This window comes from Glycine soja, chromosome 20 (assembly GCF_004193775.1).
Source record: "Glycine soja cultivar W05 chromosome 20, ASM419377v2, whole genome shotgun sequence".
Taxonomy (NCBI): domain Eukaryota; kingdom Viridiplantae; phylum Streptophyta; class Magnoliopsida; order Fabales; family Fabaceae; genus Glycine; species Glycine soja.
The window spans coordinates 30,841,428-30,861,605 of NC_041021.1; the positions used below are offsets into that span (position 1 = coordinate 30,841,428).

General features: G+C 31.0%; 1 protein-coding gene across 5 annotated transcripts; it reads right to left on the reverse strand.

The window, feature by feature from the left end:
* Positions 1 to 10,593: 10,593 nt before the first annotated feature.
* LOC114401672 lies at positions 10,594 to 14,565 on the reverse strand. Of its 5 annotated transcripts, none has more exons than XR_003664327.1 (5): positions 14,301 to 14,563; positions 13,882 to 13,928; positions 13,451 to 13,670; positions 12,694 to 12,953; positions 10,594 to 11,013 (listed from the first exon to the last, which is right to left on the reverse strand). XR_003664327.1 is itself a non-coding variant. In XM_028364248.1 (4 exons), exons 1-4 carry the CDS (start codon positions 14,313 to 14,315, stop codon positions 12,901 to 12,903), a joined length of 315 nt encoding a protein of 104 aa, XP_028220049.1. In that variant the 5' UTR covers positions 14,316 to 14,565; the 3' UTR covers positions 10,594 to 12,900. The 5 variants fall into 5 exon arrangements, 2 of the variants coding, with proteins under 2 accessions (XP_028220049.1, XP_028220048.1); XR_003664326.1 differs by having other exon boundaries at positions 12,642 to 12,953; XM_028364248.1 differs by having other exon boundaries at positions 10,594 to 12,953; positions 13,471 to 13,670; positions 14,301 to 14,565.
* Between the last annotated feature and the right edge of the window lie 5,613 nt (positions 14,566 to 20,178).

A 20,178-nucleotide genomic window follows, 5' to 3' on the forward strand; every position in this document is an offset into this window, starting at 1 on the left:
TTCAAATGTTCATAAACATGCTATAATACGAAAATCAACGAATGTCGTTATCATTGCTATACTTGAACAAAATGATTGTCATATACATGACCAATACATATAATGCGATGAACAGAACTATCTCTCGATGGTTGACTTCTAAGAGGGAAAACATCATGCTTTGGTGGAGAGAAAGAAAAAGAAGGATGACGTTATACCTTGATGCAATGCCATAACTCATATCGGTAATATTCATCGACTTATCCATTGTTACCTACACGTAACAATTTAAATAAGTATTATTAAAAAATATTATCCATGAATACGTAACAAAAAACTTATATACCATGGATAATCTATCAACAAATAGGGATATCTTTAACTGCTCATATCTATCAATGCGAAACCGACACAACAAGTTAGTTGCCTTAAGGAACACAATTTTCACTGCATTCATCAATGTTGAATCTCTGCCAGTAACAATAACTTGAGGGATTACACCACATCTCATAAAAATATTCTTAAACCGTTCAAGAGCCCAAACAACATTGTTTATATGTTATCCCTCCAAATAGGCAAATGCAACTCAAAATGTTATCCCATTAGGTGTCACACCAACTATGTCAAGTAAAGACAACATGTATTTGTTTGTTTTATATGTACTATCTATGAGGAATACCAAATTATATGCATTGCTTAATTTCATTGCATCTGAACGTGTCCAAAATATATCACGTAAAAAAAAAAATCATCCTTTAGCCCATGTCGATCAATATACTTATCGCGTTCAAGTGGCTTCATTAATGTAGAAGCAAGGCTTCATGGTGAATGTGATTCAAAGGTGTTTTGATGATAACAATGATGACAACAAAAGATGATGACAAAAGTGATGAACAAAAAGCTCAAAGATCAATCAAAGAACAACTCAAGTGAATCAAGAACAACTCAAGAGTTCAAGAATCAAGAAGAATTCAAGATTCAAGAAGAAAGCCTAGAATCAAGAATCAAGATTCAAGATCTCAAGAATCAAGATCAAGATTCAAGACACTCAATATTCAAGAATGAAGAAAATACTCAATCAAGATAAATATTAAAAAAGTTTTTTCAAAACTTTGAATAGCACATGAGTTTTTGACAAAACCTTTACCAAAGAGTTTTACTCTCTGGTAATCGATTACCATATTGTTGTAATCGATTACCAGTAGCAAAATGAGTTTGAAAAAGTTTTCAAACTGAATTTACAACGTTCCAATTATTTTCAAAAGGCTGTAATCGATTACAATGTTTTGGTAATCGATTACCAGTGCCCTTGAACGTTGAAATTCAAATTTAAATGTGAAGAGTCACATCCTTTCACTCAAAAGCTTTGTGTAATCGATTACACTTATTTGGTAATCGATTACCAGTGACTGTTTCTGAAAAATCAAAAGATGTAACTCTTCAAAAAGGTTTTGACTTTTTCAAATTGGTTTTAAAGTTTTTCTAAAAGTTATAACTCTTCTAAATGGTCTTCTTGACCAGACATGAAGAGTCTATAAAAGCAAGTCTTTGTTTTTCATTTCAACAATCTTGAATACTTTTGCTTTTCCAATCAATCCTTTACAAGCCTTGAAATCTCTTTGAATTTCTTCTTCTTCTTTGTACCAAAAGCTTTCTGAAGTTTTCTGGTTTTCCAAACCTTGAAAACTTGTGTTATTCATCCTTTTCATTCTCTTCTCCCTTTGCCAAAAAGAATTCGCCAAAACTAACCGCCTGAATTCTTTTTGTGTCTTTCTTCTCCCTTTTCCAAAAGAACAAAGGACTAACCGCCTGAATTCTTTTGTGTCTCCCTTCTCCCTTGTCAAAGAATTCAAAATGACATAGTCTGAGAATTCTTTTGATTCTTCTCATTCCCTAATACAAAAGTGTTCAAAGGACTAACCGCCTGAGAATTCTTTTGTATCCCCATTCACAAAGTATCAAAGGTTTAACAGCCTGAGATCTTTGTCTCAACACATTGGAGGGTACATCCTTTGTGGTACAAGTAGAGGGTACATCTACTTGGGTTTGACTGAGAACAAGAGAGGGTACATCTCTTGTTGATCAATTCTAGTGGAGGGTACATCCACTAGGTTCAAAGAGAACAAGGGAGGGTACATCTCTTGTGGATCTTTGCTTGTAAAAGGATTTTTACAAGGTTGAAAGAAATCTCAAGGACCGCAGGTCGCTTGGGGACTGGATGTAGGCACGGGTTGTTGCCGAACCAGTATAAAAACTCTTGTGTGTTTGTTTCCTTTTTTCCTACTCTTTTACTTTCTGCTGTGTATTTAATTTCTGCTTTTACTTTTTGTTAAGTTTCTCTTCTACTCCTCATTCTCTTAACAATTTAGTAAAAGCCATAAAAGAGTAATTTTTTAATTAGTAAAGGTTTAGGAATAATTAATTCAACCCTCCTTCTTAATTATTCAAAGGCCACTCGATCCAACAATTAATTGTTGCATTTCACTATTATTGTCTCTTATAGAAGAACGGTATGCATATCTTGCATTGTAGACTTGCTTCATTGTCATACAATTGTTGACATTGTGCTTTTTCGAAGTGAGAAGAATATTCTTTGGTTTGACCATTGACTTTTTCATATCACAAATAACAATCTTCTCATTCTCAGTTAGTTGACCAACATATGGATGTCCAGTGAGTGACTTAGCCAATGCATGGTTATGAGTCTCACATATTAAGTTGATCATCCACTCTTCACCTCACAAGATTGGTTTCACTCATAGCTCAAAGGGACAACCACATTTTCTAGTTGTAGTCATTGTTCATGCTAAATATTTGTTGTATACTCTATATTTTTTACTTCTCTCACAACCAATAAAACAAATGAGATTCTTCCTCTATTTCTAGTTGATGTAAAACCAATATCATACGCAACGGTACAAGCCCATTACAATACGTCCTCACGGGTAGCAAACACCTATAAAAGGGATAATGCTTGTTTAGTTTCTTTAGGACATTCATTTAATTATTTTAACCAAATACAAAATCATATCAATACCTGAAAAGTATTGAAAGCATTAGAACAATCAATATTTTCAAACACACCAGGTTCTTCTCCATTGTCTTCATTCATATTAATTTCTTCAGACATAATGCTCTCATATATCCAACGATCTTCGTTCATCTTAACAAAATATTAAATAAAATCAAAGACAAACTAACGGCAACTAATGAAATTCCATACGTATAGCTTATACGGATTCACATATAATAATTCATACCTCTATATACTTATAATAATAATTTATCTCTTAATAAAATATATGAATTATTATTACTTTTAATTAATTCTAATTATTTATAAATAAATCTATTTATTTTGAAAAACTTCAATTTTGAAATTTATTTTAAAGTATTCTACACTAGACAAAAACATTTATGTAGATATATCAATAAATATTTTTTTAACATATACTATGACACAATTTTATTATTTTTTACTACATATACTAGTATATTACATTAAAATTGATAAGCATATATAATAATTTATATCTAATTTTTCATATTTTATACACTTGAATAAACTATTTAATGTAATAATATTTATACAAATATGTTAATAAATATAACTAAATTTATAAAAAAAATACATTAAAAACAATTTTTTCATAATTTTTTTATCATGGCAATTTGTATGGATCATATGGATTGCATCCATACATATTGGCAAACTGTATTAACCATAGGGATTGCAAATTCGTATGTTTCTTACAAATTATCAATCCGTATACGAATTGTCAATCCGTATGACACATACGAATCATTTGCATATGTAAAAAACTAAACTCCTCTACCATTACCACCACAACACTCATCACGATGACAATCACAAACTCAATGCAGCAGGTAATCAACCATCGTGACAATGCACCTCGACGAAACCAACCACAACAGAAGAAAGAGCTCAGTCAACAATCAATGCATATGAATGTTGTAAGAAGAAAAGGAAAAAGGAAGGAACAAAGAAGAAGACATAAAAAGGATAAAATTGGAATTTTTAAAATATGTTGTGTGTAGAAGAAATTGGCATGGTGTAGGAAGAATAACCTGTTTTTCATAGTCTTGAGTCTTGACTACAAAATGTTCTTTTCAACTATAATTGCATGGGTGTGTGATAGGCCCATAATGTTGTTGGGCCATATTGAATAAGAGAGGCCCGGAAGAGAAATTCATCCTCCTAAATGGCACAATGATTCTAAATTCTGAATTGTTCATGATAGTTGTAAGTAGTTCAGACTCATGATGGAAACCACATGTAGGGCCATCCTAGCTTCTAGGGTTCTTCTTGTAATACCCTTAACTTTATACTATTATTTATTTAGTTGTTTGATATTTATTTTGGGCTAAATATCACTTTTGGTCTATTATATTTTACTATTATTTCATCTTGGTACATTAAGCTTCAGAGGTTTAATTTTGGTCCTTTATGCTTTTTAAAGTTTTATTTTGGTCATTTCTTATGATTTTTGTTATTAACTTTCAATTTTGAAATAATTAATTTATAATAGTGACCGTTAAAATTGTGACTATCTTTCTAAAATGCATTCAACCACCTATTTTTTTAACCACTATCATCTTCTGCAAATTTCATAACCACCACAATAGGACACTACAACCACCATCTATTAAGATTTTCAACCTCTATAATATTATAGTCATCATCAAGAAACAACTGAGATATGTAACCTTCATCCATCAAACAACACTATTGTGTTGTCCCATAGTCACACTTCGACCCAACACTAGCATAAATCAGGAATGTTAGGTCTTGATGGTGATGAGAAACTTTAGATATGTTGCGGTGGTGATTATTTTGTGATAAAAATCTAGACAATAATTTAAAAATTCTGAAAGATTTAATTTAAATTTAAATTAAAAATAATGCCTAGATTTGTAACTAATTTCAAAGTAAATTTGGAAACATAAAATAATTATTTTGCACAAGATAAATAAATTAAAGAGTAAATAAATAAATAGTTTAACTACGTATATAAAAATTATATTTTAAGTATGTAAATATGTTTAGAATATTATTTTATATTGTTAAGAATTTTTAGTGAATATTTCAGATTCTCGAAATATTTATTTAAGTGCTCACGGTTAACTTACGTAGGAATACTAAATGAATTTCTAAAAATTATAAGAAAAATTCAGGAACATTACTATAAAGTAATAGAAGTGATCATAAACGTCATTTTACAATACTGAAAACTTTTGAGCTATTATTTAAATTTTAGTACCTAAATTACTCTATTTAGTAATAATAAGTAATATAACTCCATTTTTTCTATTTTATTTATTTTATTTACGTGAGCAACTAAAATTCTTAATTTAGATAAAATTAGAATTATTTATAGATAAAATTTAGAATTTTACTAATCAAATTAAAATTAATCAATTTATCTCTCTCTCTCTCTATATATATATAATATTTTTTATTTATTATTTTTATTAAATAGAAATAAAGAAAACTACTAAATAAGAAATAATATAGATATTCGGCTATTCCAAAATAATTATTATTATTATATTTCCATTGTTATCCCTCTAGTGCTCTTACTTCTCTTAAGTAAATTAATTCAAATCTTCAATAATATCACATAATTAAAATTAATATCTTTAAAATAAAATAAAAAATTATTCTAAAATAATTAAGAATTATATTTATTTATTAAAAATACACTATTTCAACAAATTTAAAATAAATTTTAATTTTGATAATAAATGCATTTAAACATTACTACATATCAACATTATATCAACAATAAATCAAGTAAATAAATAAATTTAATAATTATATTGTATTATATATTCATATTTATTATTCATAGATTTTTTTGGATTCATACTTTTCATATAAGAAAAATAGACTTGAATATGAAAATTAAATACTTGATCATGTATTTTTTTCCCTTAATTACTTCATATTCGTTAATATTCATTATGTGAGTGAGAAATTATATAAGAGTTAAATTTACCCACACCATTATTATAATTTTTTTTATAACCATTACTATGATTATGTGTTATAAAAATATACTCATATCTTTAATGATTTTAGAGTTTAGTTAATTACTTTATATTTTTTTTCTTTTTTTTTCTTATTTAAATATTAATAAATATGAAATATATAGGAAATATTTCATAAATTACTTTGATAAATTGTAATATTTGATATATTATGTTTTACAAGAATAACATCATACAAATATTGATGATCAATATGCTTAATTTAAAAAATACAAAACTTACTTAAAAATTCTATTTACAATGAATTGTTTATAATAAATTACAAATTGATAAAAAAAATTAAAATACATGAGTTTCATAAATTTTATTTTCAATAATTATAATTTTATATTTACTAATTTCTTTTGAATTTATCCCTTTATGTTGGTATTACATTATTATTATTATTATTATTATTATTATTATTATTATTATTATTATTATTATTATTATTATTATTATTATTATTATTATTATTTTTAGTTGCAGAAACAGCAAATTATGATACATTTTAATATGTTTAAACATGTTTGAAGATAATATTTATTCAATTAAAAAAATATAATTAATCTTTTTACTTAACTTTAATGTAATTATATTTGATATGATACTAAATATTTTTAAAAATATAATTTATTTATTTATATATATATTTTTAAATAATATTAGATGATAAGTACAAATTTAAAAATTTATGAGTTTATATACTTATAAAAAATCTCGTTAGTTTCACAACTACTTGTGTGCAATATTATCACCATATCTAGACATGAGAAGAACATGGCCATGACATGTCACTATGCCAAGAAGATTTTCTATGTCGGGTACACATGCTACTTCAGTTAAGATAGTTTCATAAAAGAAATCCTCTTAGAAAAAGATATCATTCCAAGACGGTTCTTATCTAAAATCTATTTTAGAATTGTGTTTTTATAAGACAGTTCTTAGTTAAAAACCGTCTTAGAATGATACATCTTTTAAGACGATTTGTCAAAGAGTCATCTTAGAATGCATCTCTAGAAAAATAATTAAATGTAAGGTGTCTTAACGATTTTTTAAAAAAAATTAAAAATTCATTTAAATACAACAACACAAAATAAATGAAGACTTATATAACATTTTGTTGTTCTAGTGACAAGTCATCCATGCATTGAATAAAAAAATTTGTATTTCTCTCCATTAATGAACTCGTTGACAATTGCAAATGATCATAATCAATCACACTGCAAGACACAACAACATATGTAAACACAAACTAAATATAAAATGACAAAAATAATTTCTTCTAACGATCCTTGGTGTAATACCCTGATATATATCTATATATTATTAGTAATTATGTTTGATGTTTGATTATATTTGTTGTGTTATTTTTATCCGTAATTATTTTCAAGGAGGTTAATTTAGTTAATAGAAGGGTGTGGGTAGATAAGGATCTAGCTTCTTAAAGAAGCCTCTTGAGAAAACTTCTCAAAGAAGCCACGAGGAAGCTTCTTGAGGAAGCTACATGAAGTTGCCTCGATACAAATGCTGCCCAGCCTTCGTTAACTATTGGATCTTCTCGAAATTTGGTCTGAAGCTTCACAACACACTTGTCTATGATCTGACCGTTGGGATCTTTGAGAAGATGTTTGGAGTGTGCGCGAAGCTTCCATTCCCGAGAGCATTTCTCATTTGAGCGTTTCAGCCTTTGCTTTCGTGTAACTTAGGAAAAATGCCATTTCTTCTCCTTTCTTTCTTCCAAAACCATTTCTAACGTCCCAAACACTTTCTCCATCACCCACAACCACCATTACTCCATTAGCCACCATAAACCGTCATTGTTCTCCGTTGAAACCCCACACCGAGAGGAACCCTTCAACCGAAGTGGAATCTTCCAACTTGCCTTGCGGTTTCGATAGAGAATGAAACCTTAATCTGATCTTTCATCTTCCTTCGAGGTAACCATGGTTCTACGCTTGTTTCTTGTTAGTTTCAGCTTGTCTTTGCATCTTTTCTGACATTGGAACCACCATTGCATGTTTTACGTTTCCTCTGAAAAACCCTAGAATAAAGAGACTTTGTAAAAGTTATCCTTTCATGAAATGCATGTTATTTTCGTAACCTACACTGAACCCCAGTCACATTGGCGTGGTCGGAATTTCCAAATGATATCCCTTTGTAAAACCCGAAATACTCTTAGCGCTCTTATGTAGTGGCGTGGGTGTTTGACCCAGAGCATTGTTATTAGCTTTGTTTTCTGAAATCCATATTAAGTCTCCTTCATTTTGGCATGGTAGAGGCTTGCGTGGAACTGACGAGCAAGGACAAAGAAGAAATCTCCAAGTGACGCGACGAGGAACCCGCGGGTAGCTCACAATAGGTGAGTGGAGTTTATTATAAAATTTACCGTTTTCACATCATAGTTAGGATCAGGGAACCTAACTATGAGGATATCTGCTTGTCCCTGTTGCATGCTGATTTTTCTTTCAAGAAAATTATGTTTTAACTAATGTGATGCGATAAAATTGTTATTGATATGCATGCTGGTTTTTCAGGAGAACCTATGTTTTGACGAATGGGATGCAATATATATATGTATTGTGATGAATGATATTGTTGTGTTTGTTTTGATTTGTGTTGTTTGAAGACCTGTGAGTGTGAATCTCAGGCATGAAAGAAATATATATATATATATATATATATATATATATATATATATATATATATATATATATATATATATAGTGTGTGTGTGTGTGTGTGTGTGTGTGTGTGTGTGTGTGTGTGTTTGTGTGTGTGTGTGCAAAATGCGATTTGTTGTTGATGTCGCTATTGAGGATTTTTAATTGATATGTGATAATAATGATAATTATGATGATATTGATTTGAGATGACATTGTTAATAAAGACCATGTCAACATGATTGTTATTATTGATGAATATGTGAATATGAAATGAGGTTGTTGTTGTTGTTGATAACGTCATTGAGACGAGATGATATTTATGTTGAGAATGACATGGAAATGAAATGTTGATTGATGTTGGAAATGCATTGGCATGTGCATGTTGTGTATGTTCGTGGGGGGCACTGTGCACTAACCTTCCAGGGTCTTTGGCACTAACTTTTGGCCACATTCATACGTTGGATGTTGTGTATGTTCGTGGGGGGCACTATGCACTGACCTTTCAGGGTCTTTGGCACTAGCTTTTGGCCATGTTCATACGTCATATGGAGTGCATGTCATGGGGGGTAAAGTGCATTGACCTTGTCGGATGACCCAGACGTGGGTAACTAGCGTGGTTAAAGAATCTAATCATTTTTTAGGGGATGCTTAAGCGCTTTAATTGGTCCATGGTCTTTGGCACATACTTTTGGTCATGATCATAGCTCATACGACACAGGAAATAGAGTAATTGTGGTCAAGTATACTTTGTACTGAGGGGGCTTGTCACCTGGTAGGAAACACCTTTGGGCTCCCAGGCTGATCACCTATGGGAGGGGGGCTGTTACGTGCACAATCGGGTGGTCTCGACGAACTCAGCACAGTTCCCTAAGTGAGAGTGTCGTGTGCACGCTTTGGCTATTTCCTGAGATTTGGTTGTTGTTGGTACGTACCACATTGCATCTAAGTGTTGAGTCAGGTGCATGCATCATTCTGTGCAGTCTTAATTGGATTCATGAATGGATGATGAGTAATTGTTAGATGTGGATGATGAATAATTGTTGGAATGTGAGTGTTGAATAATGAATGTTGTGTATGCTCATCATGTTTGCCTATGTTCCTTGCTAATTGTGGTTTTTTTTGGATTTGGTATTGGTTCTTTTTATAATGAACTCACCCTTGCAATTTTGTATCGTGTGGTTGATACTTGTGATGATCACGAACATTGTTCGTGGGAGCAGAATGACAATGGTAGGGTGCATGGAGTAAGATTTTGGTGAGGAGCCGCCGAGCCGACGTGATAACGTTTGCGTTATTTTGGGAGAGAGTTGTGTTTTGTAATCAACTCCTCCATAGTTGATTTTTAAGTTTTATTTTGTTGAGTTAAAGATGTAAAATTGAGATTTTAATTATATCTATGAATAGATTTAATTTTCGTTTATGTGTACGACGTGTACCGAGTTACTATTTCTATATAATTATGTATATTCACTTAAGTAATGACGTGTTGTTGGATGAATGTATGTTGAGACAAAAAAAATACTTTTATTTTCATAAGTAAATTAAGGGAGTTCTTTTTATAAAAATTAAAATTAGCACACATTAGAGTGTTGATATCGTAGCGACGAGGCGGATCGTTACACTTGGTGACGGGAGTATCAGGTTCCAGCTCTGGCACTCATGAGGGCAGAATTTTGACACCTTGATTTGATATAAATTGTATATGAAGCATTATTAGAATTAATTACAAACCGAGTAACGACTTATAAAAATAATCCAAAGCTAATCAATACACTTCCATACAATAATATGTATGAAAAAGTTATTAATCTTAACACCAATAGCATGTCTAATTCATTCTTAATTGTTGTGTTAACAAATGTGACATACTATTACCATTCTAATTCACCATACAAAATGTGTTTAACAATCATTTCATAATTTCAATCAACTTACTCTCCTTAAGATTTAGTAAGTACAGGCATTCCATATTAAAAAGTAAAAAAAAAAAAAGTAACTCAATGTATGAAGGACTATTTGGTCAAACCCACTTGAGAGAAAGACAAATTTTAGAAAAGCTTGTCGGAATTTCCTCAAAGATACCCACCCATGATAAATTCTTCTCCCTCAATCTATTTCACAAGACAGAAAAATAGAAATCAAGTGATTCAACTTAAAGACAAGACATCCAAAAAAATTACTACTTCTCTCTGGTAAAATTATTGTTGCGATAGAGTTCCATGAATGAGTCAGAAAGCTTCAAGTCCTTCAGAGCTAGAACACCTTGATCAGGCCTTGATGGATCATATATTATGCAAACCTAGCGTCTACTATTCTCCTGAAAAACATTGCCAAGTTTGCAACAAATGGTCATTTACCAATTAGATACTTTTGAAGATATTGTTTTCGGCCAAAAAACAAAATAGTGCACAAAGTACTGCGTCCAATAAACTAATTTTTCTATTTGAAATATCAAAAACTATCATCAACAATTTATAGTAAGCATGATATTCTACCATCAAAAAAATAATTTAGTAAGTCAAGATAAAATAACATTAACCCTTTTAGTCTAAATACACCAATATTTGAGACTGAAATAATATTAATTATTTTAGAATAGCAAGTTGAATATAATATTTAGGTCCTAAGAAAATATTGCATGAACCATTTTTTCATATAGAAGTTTATTAAAATCAAAGCATGTAATATTTATATGTAAATTCAACGTTAAGCAAAGGACTTTTATATGAATTAGAATAGAATGTTGAAACAGCGACTTAAATGATAGCTAAAACATTAAATATTTGATTAATTATAAAGTAGATTAAATTCAAGATAAGAAATGATGTCTAAGAGTTAAAAAAAAGAGTTTGAGTTAATGGATTAGAATTAATCCATTTGGTCATATACAATGTAAAACAAAATTGTGATAAAAAAAATATTAATTGGATTATTAGATATACTATAATAACACAAAAGACAAGTCTCAATCAAGTTGATAAATATTATAAGGGACTGCCTCAAGGGGCAATTTCTTTTTCTTAACTATAAACATTAAGAGCCTTAAAATCCTAGTGGTGGTGGCTGCCCCTAAACGCATAAACCTGGTTCTGCTCCTGATTAGTATAATATAGTTATCATAAAAATTAATAAATTAAATTTATTATATGTGTTGAATTATAATTAGATAATAATGTAAAATTATTTTATTCACAATGTATAACTTATTTTTCAAAATTTTGAAACTAAAATTAAGTGTTTCTGAACTCAAATAATTGACTAAGTAAAATTATGTTAACTTGTAATATCAAAGTAATTTTGTCTTCATTAGTTAGTTGTTTTAGAAATTATAAAGAGTGAAAAAAGAAAAATGGGATTTAAATAATTATCATTGATTGGAAAGCGATGATACACAACGTACAAAAGGTACGCAACCTATTAAAAAAATAGTATATATAAGGTAGCAAAATACTCTTAATTTATAACCAAACTCACTCTAATTATAAAGTATTTTTTCTTACTAAAGTAAGAAATATTACATGCATGGCAAGAAAGTGAGGGTGGCCAAGGCTCCCATTGCTACAAATAAATTTGTCCCTGGCCATTCCCCACATGACTCGAGTACTAAGAAAAAACCAAATCTAAGGCCAAAATGTTTGTGCCAAAATCTTTAGAGCTTTTTAAAATAATGTAGTAGAAAAGTGGTTCTCACATGCATGCATGTAATTGCTACCACTGCTGATAAGATGAATAGGGGAAGAAGGAGCTTACTTGGATCAATGGTAGACCTTGGAAGAGTAACCAAGATGACAAGTACAAAATAGAAGACCAAATTGAAGAGGAAATTGATATGAAAAGTACACGAGCTAATTCTATTATATTTTTAGTTCATGCTGATAAGACTTTGACAAGGAAAATGATGTGATTTAGTTTGTGTACATTGTCAAAGATCGATACAGTTCTTACCTGGTACCAAATGGAAATTGTAAGCACTACAAAAAAGAGGAGAATGACTTGCCATGCAACTTGAAGGTGTGGTGTCAAAAAATGAAATAGGTGCCCTGAAAACTGATGTGATCATTCCAAGGAAAAGGTGTTGAGTAGTTTCCACAACAACAGCTGCCATTAAAACAGTCCTTCCCAGTATGAAGATGGTGCCACCAAAAGATAAAAGAGCAAATGTTCCCATAAGTTATTTGGTGTTGACTCTGCCTTTCTGCAGCTTTCAAAAATGAGGTCTGCAACTTCCAAGAATTCTAGTTGATGGGTAGCATAAATCTATATCACAAGTTTCAGTCAAAATCAGAGACAATTTCAGTCAAGCTATATCTATCTGTATCACAAGTTTCATAAATGCTGAAATAATTATCAAAAGCACTTAGACTTCTTTATTTTTTAGTTTCCTTAATCACACTACCATATCAGTGAGTAGACTGATGAAAGCATCACTGAATATTACCTTAACTGAAATTCCCTCCCCCCCCCCCCCAAGTATAATATATTAAGCTGCCTAATTAAGAATAAGATATTATCATAATTAGAATAATATTAAGTGATCAGGATAAGGAAAACCTCCAAATAAGATAGTAGATCATCTTTATAAGATTTCCCAAATTCTATCTTCTAGCATTTAGCCGAGGATCAGAAAAATAATGTTGTTGCAAGTTTAAAATATCAGGTTGAAGCTAAAGGCGAAATATATTTATAAAGTTTCCAAAATTCTAACTTAAAGCATCTAGATGAGTATCTAACATAAATATTGTTCTGCATTATACCTTAACATCCAATGGCATACCATGAAATTGACCAGCACCCTCAGGCAGAGTCCAATTGTACATAGAACAAGGTAAAAACAATATTGAACTACCCCCAATATCTTCAGAGAAAGCAAGAGCTTTGGCAAACTTGCTGGTGTCAAAATGAGGTTTTGACATCTCAATTGAAGCAAGAGCTAACTGATCACCCAGCATGCGGGAAGCATTTCTATATTTTGTGCTGTAAACATTCAAGACCTCTTGTTAGAAAAGTTTTTCCCTGCATAGATTCTCAAATTAAATTAAAAAATTGTATCAAAAAATAAGAAGGAGAAATCTAGAAAATGGAAATTGAAAAAGATTTACAAATTTTCAGTAGAGAAACAAAATCCAGAAAATGTTCAGTAGATTTTAAATTGGGTAGACAGTATAGAGAAAATCTTGTTACTAACCTTCCATGCATTGGCCATATTCCCGTAACAAAGGCAAGCTTTACCAACTAAAAGGAACAATGGCAAGCAACTATGAATAGGCTTGCTCACCAAAACAAGCCACGAGATCGAGTAACAGAAAAATCAATACACAAATATTTCCAATTAAAAATTTCCTAATAAAACCTAATTATGAAATAAATGAAGCCAGAGTAAAATTAAAACTAATTTCCAATGTATTTGGCGCGAAAGAAGTGTAAAACCTCTTGAAGAATCTGCCACCAACTGACTTAACTACATCAAGAGCAATCAATAAAATGACACATTGAACCGAAAACACAAACCATAAACATAGAGCAAGAAGGGGGAAAAAAGTTGTAACACAAAATCAATAACGAATTGGATTTACAGTGAATAGATTAAAGGGAAGGGAAAAAAACCTTCACTAGAATCATGATCGTGTAATGGCAAAAGAGTGAAGGACGCGGGTTCCTACTTTATAAGAAGAGCTCGAAGCGATCCGCGGTGAACTGCTACCGAGAGGTGTCAATAGAGTTGGGAAGCTGCGGCTGGAAGTGGTAGTGGCGGTGGTAGTCGTCCTGTGCAGAGATCATGGTTCCAGCGGAGCGGTGCGGCGAGAGAGATCTCTCACGAATTTTGGGAACCCTAGAGGTAAGAATAGAGAAAGACATATTAAAAAAAAGAATATAAAGTGCCAGATAATATAACACGAGAGCTGCATATTAACAAAAGAGAAAAACATTAAAAACCATCTTAGAATGATAGTCTGATTTTTACATAACCGTCTTTGTAAAAAAACCCGTATTTATAAAATTGTCACCGTCTTATATATTAAGACGGTTTTTTTAATAGTTTGTGTGAGAGTGAGAGTGGATACTAGGTAACACTAACATACAAATCTTGAAGTTTTTTAACTAGGTATTTGAAATATTTATCATTTTTAGATTGGTGCATGAACTATTTATTTTTTAACGGGATCCCTAAACTTATTTTTTTATACGTAAATAAAAAATAAATAACTCAATTAAAAAAATAGTTTTGAAACTTAATTTAAAATTGTCAAACATTTCAAGAATTTACAAATTAATTTAAATTAACAAAGAAACCTTCATATTACCCCCAACTCAATACGAGAATTTCTTAATTATTTTTATGTAAAGGGACTAAAAAAGAATAAATGTTCAAATTGTAGGGGAAAAAATTTGGAAGAAACAAAAAAAAATAAACCGACCCATACGAAAACATGCTTAAGACTTAAAACCAGTTGAGAAAGGCAAAATTATTAAAAAAATTAAAAACTTATTTTACATAAAAATTAATAATCAAATAAACTAACAAAAAAAAGAGGTAAAGTATAATTTCGTTTTCATATAGTTAAATTAATTTAGTTATTGTTCAATGGAAGTGTCACTTGATGTGAACCTGAGTAGGAGCGGATCACTTGATACAGGCTGTAGAGTTTTTGGATGACACCACTTCCAAAGAGGGAAGATAAGTCAGGGTAGACGCCATTTCCAGTGAAGGAAGATAAGTCAGGGTAGACGCCACAAGGATTACCTTGATAAGTCTGAGATTGGTTAAACAAGGAACTCAGAGAGAAACTCTCACCAAATTTTATCAAATGCCAAAAAGTTTTTTTTTATTGAAAACAAAAACCAATACTTATAGTGTATCTGAATAAAAAGATAAAAATAGACATGGGCCTTCTAAACAGTTTGGGCCAAAATTACAATAAATAAAAATTATAACTAAAAACATATTTAACTTGGGCCTTTAAATTAGTTTGGGCCTTCAGCAACAATTAATAGTCTTGGTAGTGCCTCTGCCTCTGGGCCTTCATCTTTCTCCACTTTGACCTTCAATCATCATCAATGGTAGCTATACAAATGACCAGCCTTGTCTCTATGATGTGTTGGGCATGTTTAAGTCTGCCTCTGGTCATGGGTCCTTCAAGTGCTTCATGGTCCTTGTCCTTAGTTGTGTCCTCATCAAACATGCTTAAGACTTAAAACCAGTTGAGAAAGGTAAAATTATTAAAAAAAATTAAAAACTTATTTTACATAGAAATTAATAATCAAATAAACTAACAAAAAAAAGAGGTAAAGTATAATTTCGTTTTCATATAGTTAAATTAATTTAGTTATTGTTCAATGGAAGTGTCACTCCATATAACATGTTACATCATGCATGTATGTGTTTGTAAACTTTGTCAAGAGAGTGAATGAAAAGAAATGAGTGAGAATATTGTCTTGTTAGAGCAAAAAAAAAAGAGCAAAGAAACAAGACAAGAAGAATGCAAGAAGCGAATGTGTATAAGAAAATGAGCTATTAATGCAGAATAACACATGTAATAATGTGTTGATATGGTCTAAATGAGTTCAACAAAAAAGAGAGCAAAGAAACAAGGCAAGAAGAATGCAAGAAGTGAATGTGTATCAGAAAATGAGCTATTCATGCAGAATAACATATGTAATAACGTGCTGCTATGGTCCAAACGAGTTCAATAAGTCCAAAAGCATTACGAGAATTTGAAAAACCACTCAGAAATATTGAAACAACCAAACAAAAGAAAAAATATTTTGGAATCTTGATCTTGCCTTTGTAATAGAACTTGATAGATAGATTAGGATAAAAGCATAGAATCATCAGTTGTGTGATATGATTTTACAATCAACAAAGTGGAAGAGAATAATAATGGAAAATGGAATAGGGTTTTAGGTAGTGTTGTGAGTTAACTGCATTGACTCCTGTACGTTTCTTTCATTTTTTTTATAAGTTACACTGTGCTTGAGAATTAAATACATTATGTGATTAAAATTTCTTTCTTGTGACGAAAGAAATTTTCATCTTGAGAAACTCTTTGAGAACAACCAAAGTGTTTGAATGGGTTGAAAAGCAAGAGCTTATTCTCTTAGTAATGAACAATCTGTTTTTCAAACCCAACATCTCAAAGGCTTTAGTAGTTAAGTGCATATTCATGAATGATTATATTACGTCTTTCCCATGTCCCCTCATGCAATTGGTTGAAGGAACGCTTGTGCTCAACTTTAGCCTGAATTATGATATGATTGTATCAAAAATGTAACTGCTGCCTAGCTACCTTGTGCTCAAGTTCAACTTTTTATGAACTCATGTTCAACTTTAACTGGATTTCTATGTCTTGTGTCACAATGATTTGGAAGAACAAATTTAAGTTTGTGCTCCTAGGAAACAGGTATAATGCTAAAACCCTTGGACTAGTAGCATAAACTATTAGACTTCCATAGTATTATCATACAATGTTTGGGAGTCCACTGATTTCTTTATGGTTGGGTGATGGTATTAATATCTGCTTTTGGGAGGGTACTTGGGTTTTGAATATTGCTTTTTTAGAGGTTTTTCCTCGCCTTTAATATATTATCGCTCTGCATCTATCCTTCTAGATTCTACTCAGTTTTCTACCAATTAAGATAGAAAAACCTAGACTTTGTATCCTTCTAGTATGTTTTGTAACTCCTATTTGGAAGTTCTAAGCTACCTTAAAAGGAAAGTCCTTTTTTGGATTGTTGAACTTAACTGAATAAATGCAAACAACTTGTTGCATATTTGATATGCTATTTTTCCCAACATGCATGCAGTTATAGTTTAGAAACAGTTGGATTCTTGTTTTTGCATTGTAATATTGCTTCTTTCTTTAAGAATATTTGCCCTGACTTTTTGTTATCCCTCTTTTGTATGAACTTGGGAATAGATTTCTCATTCATTTTTATGGGTTTGAAGTTGATTACTCTTAGGATGGGTTGGCCTAAACGTACTGATTCATTATACTCCTCGTTGGTGCTTCCCTATCTGTCTATTTTTTTTTTTTTGAACTGTTTATCTAGATTCTCCAGTAAAGGGATTGAAGTCCATATTCTCATATGATGTTGAGCCTGTTCACTGAAGTCCTGAATTATTAATTCTTTGACTAGAAAAATCCAGTTGCAGAGCGTGTATTGGATCATGGATCAGTGAATATTTTTGTTATCAAGACCATAGGTTTTTTTATTAACCTTTTTTTCACTTGTAGTTAGTCTAGATTTTAAAAACACTGATAGCGAATTCCTACCTTAGTTTGGCCAAACTTTTATTTCAAGGGAGATTGATCTGTCAAAATATTTCAAATTTTGTTTATGATTTTACCTAAAAAAAAGTAGTAATAAAACGCATTGCCATTTTACTTATTTCATAGTTTCACATTTGATTTTATAGATCAGTGGAGCCAGAGTATATTAAGTAGCATGATACTTGAACGGCTGTTGAAAGTGTAGTAGCAATGACGACAGAATGTTGCTGGCCCTGTCATCCTCAAGTAGTTTATTCTTTCTCACTTAATTGCATTTGGCTTTTTTGTTGTCCCCATGCTGCCCCTTCGAAACGATACTATTTTCATGATTTTCATGGAGTGAGTTCACGATTAAATATTAACACAACTGTTATGCGACGTCGTTTTGAATGGACAACACATAGACAGTTTGGAAAGGGACAATAGAGAAGTCAGATCCCACTTAATTAGGCCAAACTTTAGTTTCAAGAGAAATTTTTCTTTCAAAATATTTCAAATTTTGTTTATGATTTTATCTAAAACAATAGTAATAGAATTTATTGAGGACCATGATGTTGTTGATAAGTGGAGCTGGTGTATAATGAGGATCATGATGTTGTACTTGAGCAGCTGGGGGAAGTGCAGAGGCACCAACAACAAAATGTTCAAAGTGTTACTAAATATTGGTTTTATAATTTAAAATTTATAAAAATATGTTACTCATTTTAATACTGTTTTCATAAAATAAACTATTTGTTGTAAAATTGTTTAGTAAAATTAGATTTCCTATTTTTTCTAAGATTTTGCTTTAGTGGGTCAATGTAGTTTATTATGTATTTGTTATGTTTAGTTTGATCTCCACGTTGGTTTCCAATAGTCTTGGAGAGAAAAAATTTACATTCTTCTTGCATAGTCTTAGAGAGGTTATCGATGAAAATACAATATATTATGCTTAATTAAACTTTTTTATTATATTATTTCATTTCTTTAAACTTTAAATTAGTGAAAGATTGTTGAAAAATATTTTCTTATAATTTAAAATTTAAAATCAAAATATATTTTCTTTATCAATTATGTTTTTTAAAGATAGAATGCTTTTAGAATTAGTTTTTATGAAAAAACTAAAAGCATCTCACTACTTCTATTCCTATATCCTTTACTTGGTCAATTTCCTTTGTGAACGTTGTTAGGAAGTTTGTTGTTTGGTTTTTATTTTTTGTTTTTTAATGTTATTGTTACAAGTATTTTGTTGTTACACATTGTGACTAATTGTCTCTATATATGTAAATTGTGACACCCTCTACCCCTCACATATATACTGACAAAGGAATAAAAATCCAAATATTAATTAATAGTATTTTTTTTTACATTTGTAAATACAAGTCTTTCAAAGGGATAAAAGGCTCACATTCATTTTCTTCTACATCATATTCAAACTTGTCCAAATAAATAATAAAGTTATCTTGGTTTAAGCAAGACCGTCTAAGACTTCATACAATTAATATAAAACCCTATACCCCAATGTCACATCCTATCAGAGCGTTGTGTCTCGACATCCTTCAGCACAAGGTTCCTTAAATCAATTCACCTAGTCGTCTGCTCCCCCGAACACAAAGTTCAAGATCATCACAGGATCCAAACACAAACAACACACGGGGAATGAGTTATCACATTCCTAACTAATAGAGAAACAAGACAACTAGATATGCATATCATATAAACTAAATAAAATTTACTTACACGTAATTCACGTAATTCCACCACTTTGTCATTCAAAGTTCACTTTTCATCCATCAATCGCACTTTTCAATCATCAATCACATTACACAAAAATCACATGCTCTGATCAAGACATAATAACACATCAATTTCATAATAAACAATTAGCAAGCCCATGAGACAGTTATGCTAAGACTCAAGCCTATATGCAATGTGGTACCATGTCAGTGAAAAACCACCCTAGGGCGCTTAGGAGTACATAACAAGACACACCACACAATGGGTTTGCCAGGTCACTTTCACTAAGTAAGATCATAGGGAGACCAGTCAGGGTCACGATGTTTTGCGAGAATGCTTCAACCATATGGGATCAGCATAGGCTTAAAGGAGCACTCAAACCCGGTGACCCCCAAGGCCTACACTTCGAAGAGTCCGTCAGGGCCTCTCCCTCCTGATTCAGGTCCAACCCCTAAAATCATTTTAGCACACAGACACTGCTCGTGAATTATACAATA

Excerpts from the sequence above, each read along its gene's own strand:
- LOC114401672 (XM_028364247.1), bottom strand. Across the intron at positions 13,671-13,881 it reads ATATGGCCAATGCATGGAAG|CACAAAATATAGAAATGCTT; the intron begins GTTAGTAACAAG and ends GAATGTTTACAG. Across the intron at positions 12,954-13,450 it reads GTATGCCATTGGATGTTAAG|ATTTATGCTACCCATCAACT; the intron begins GTATAATGCAGA and ends CTTGTGATATAG.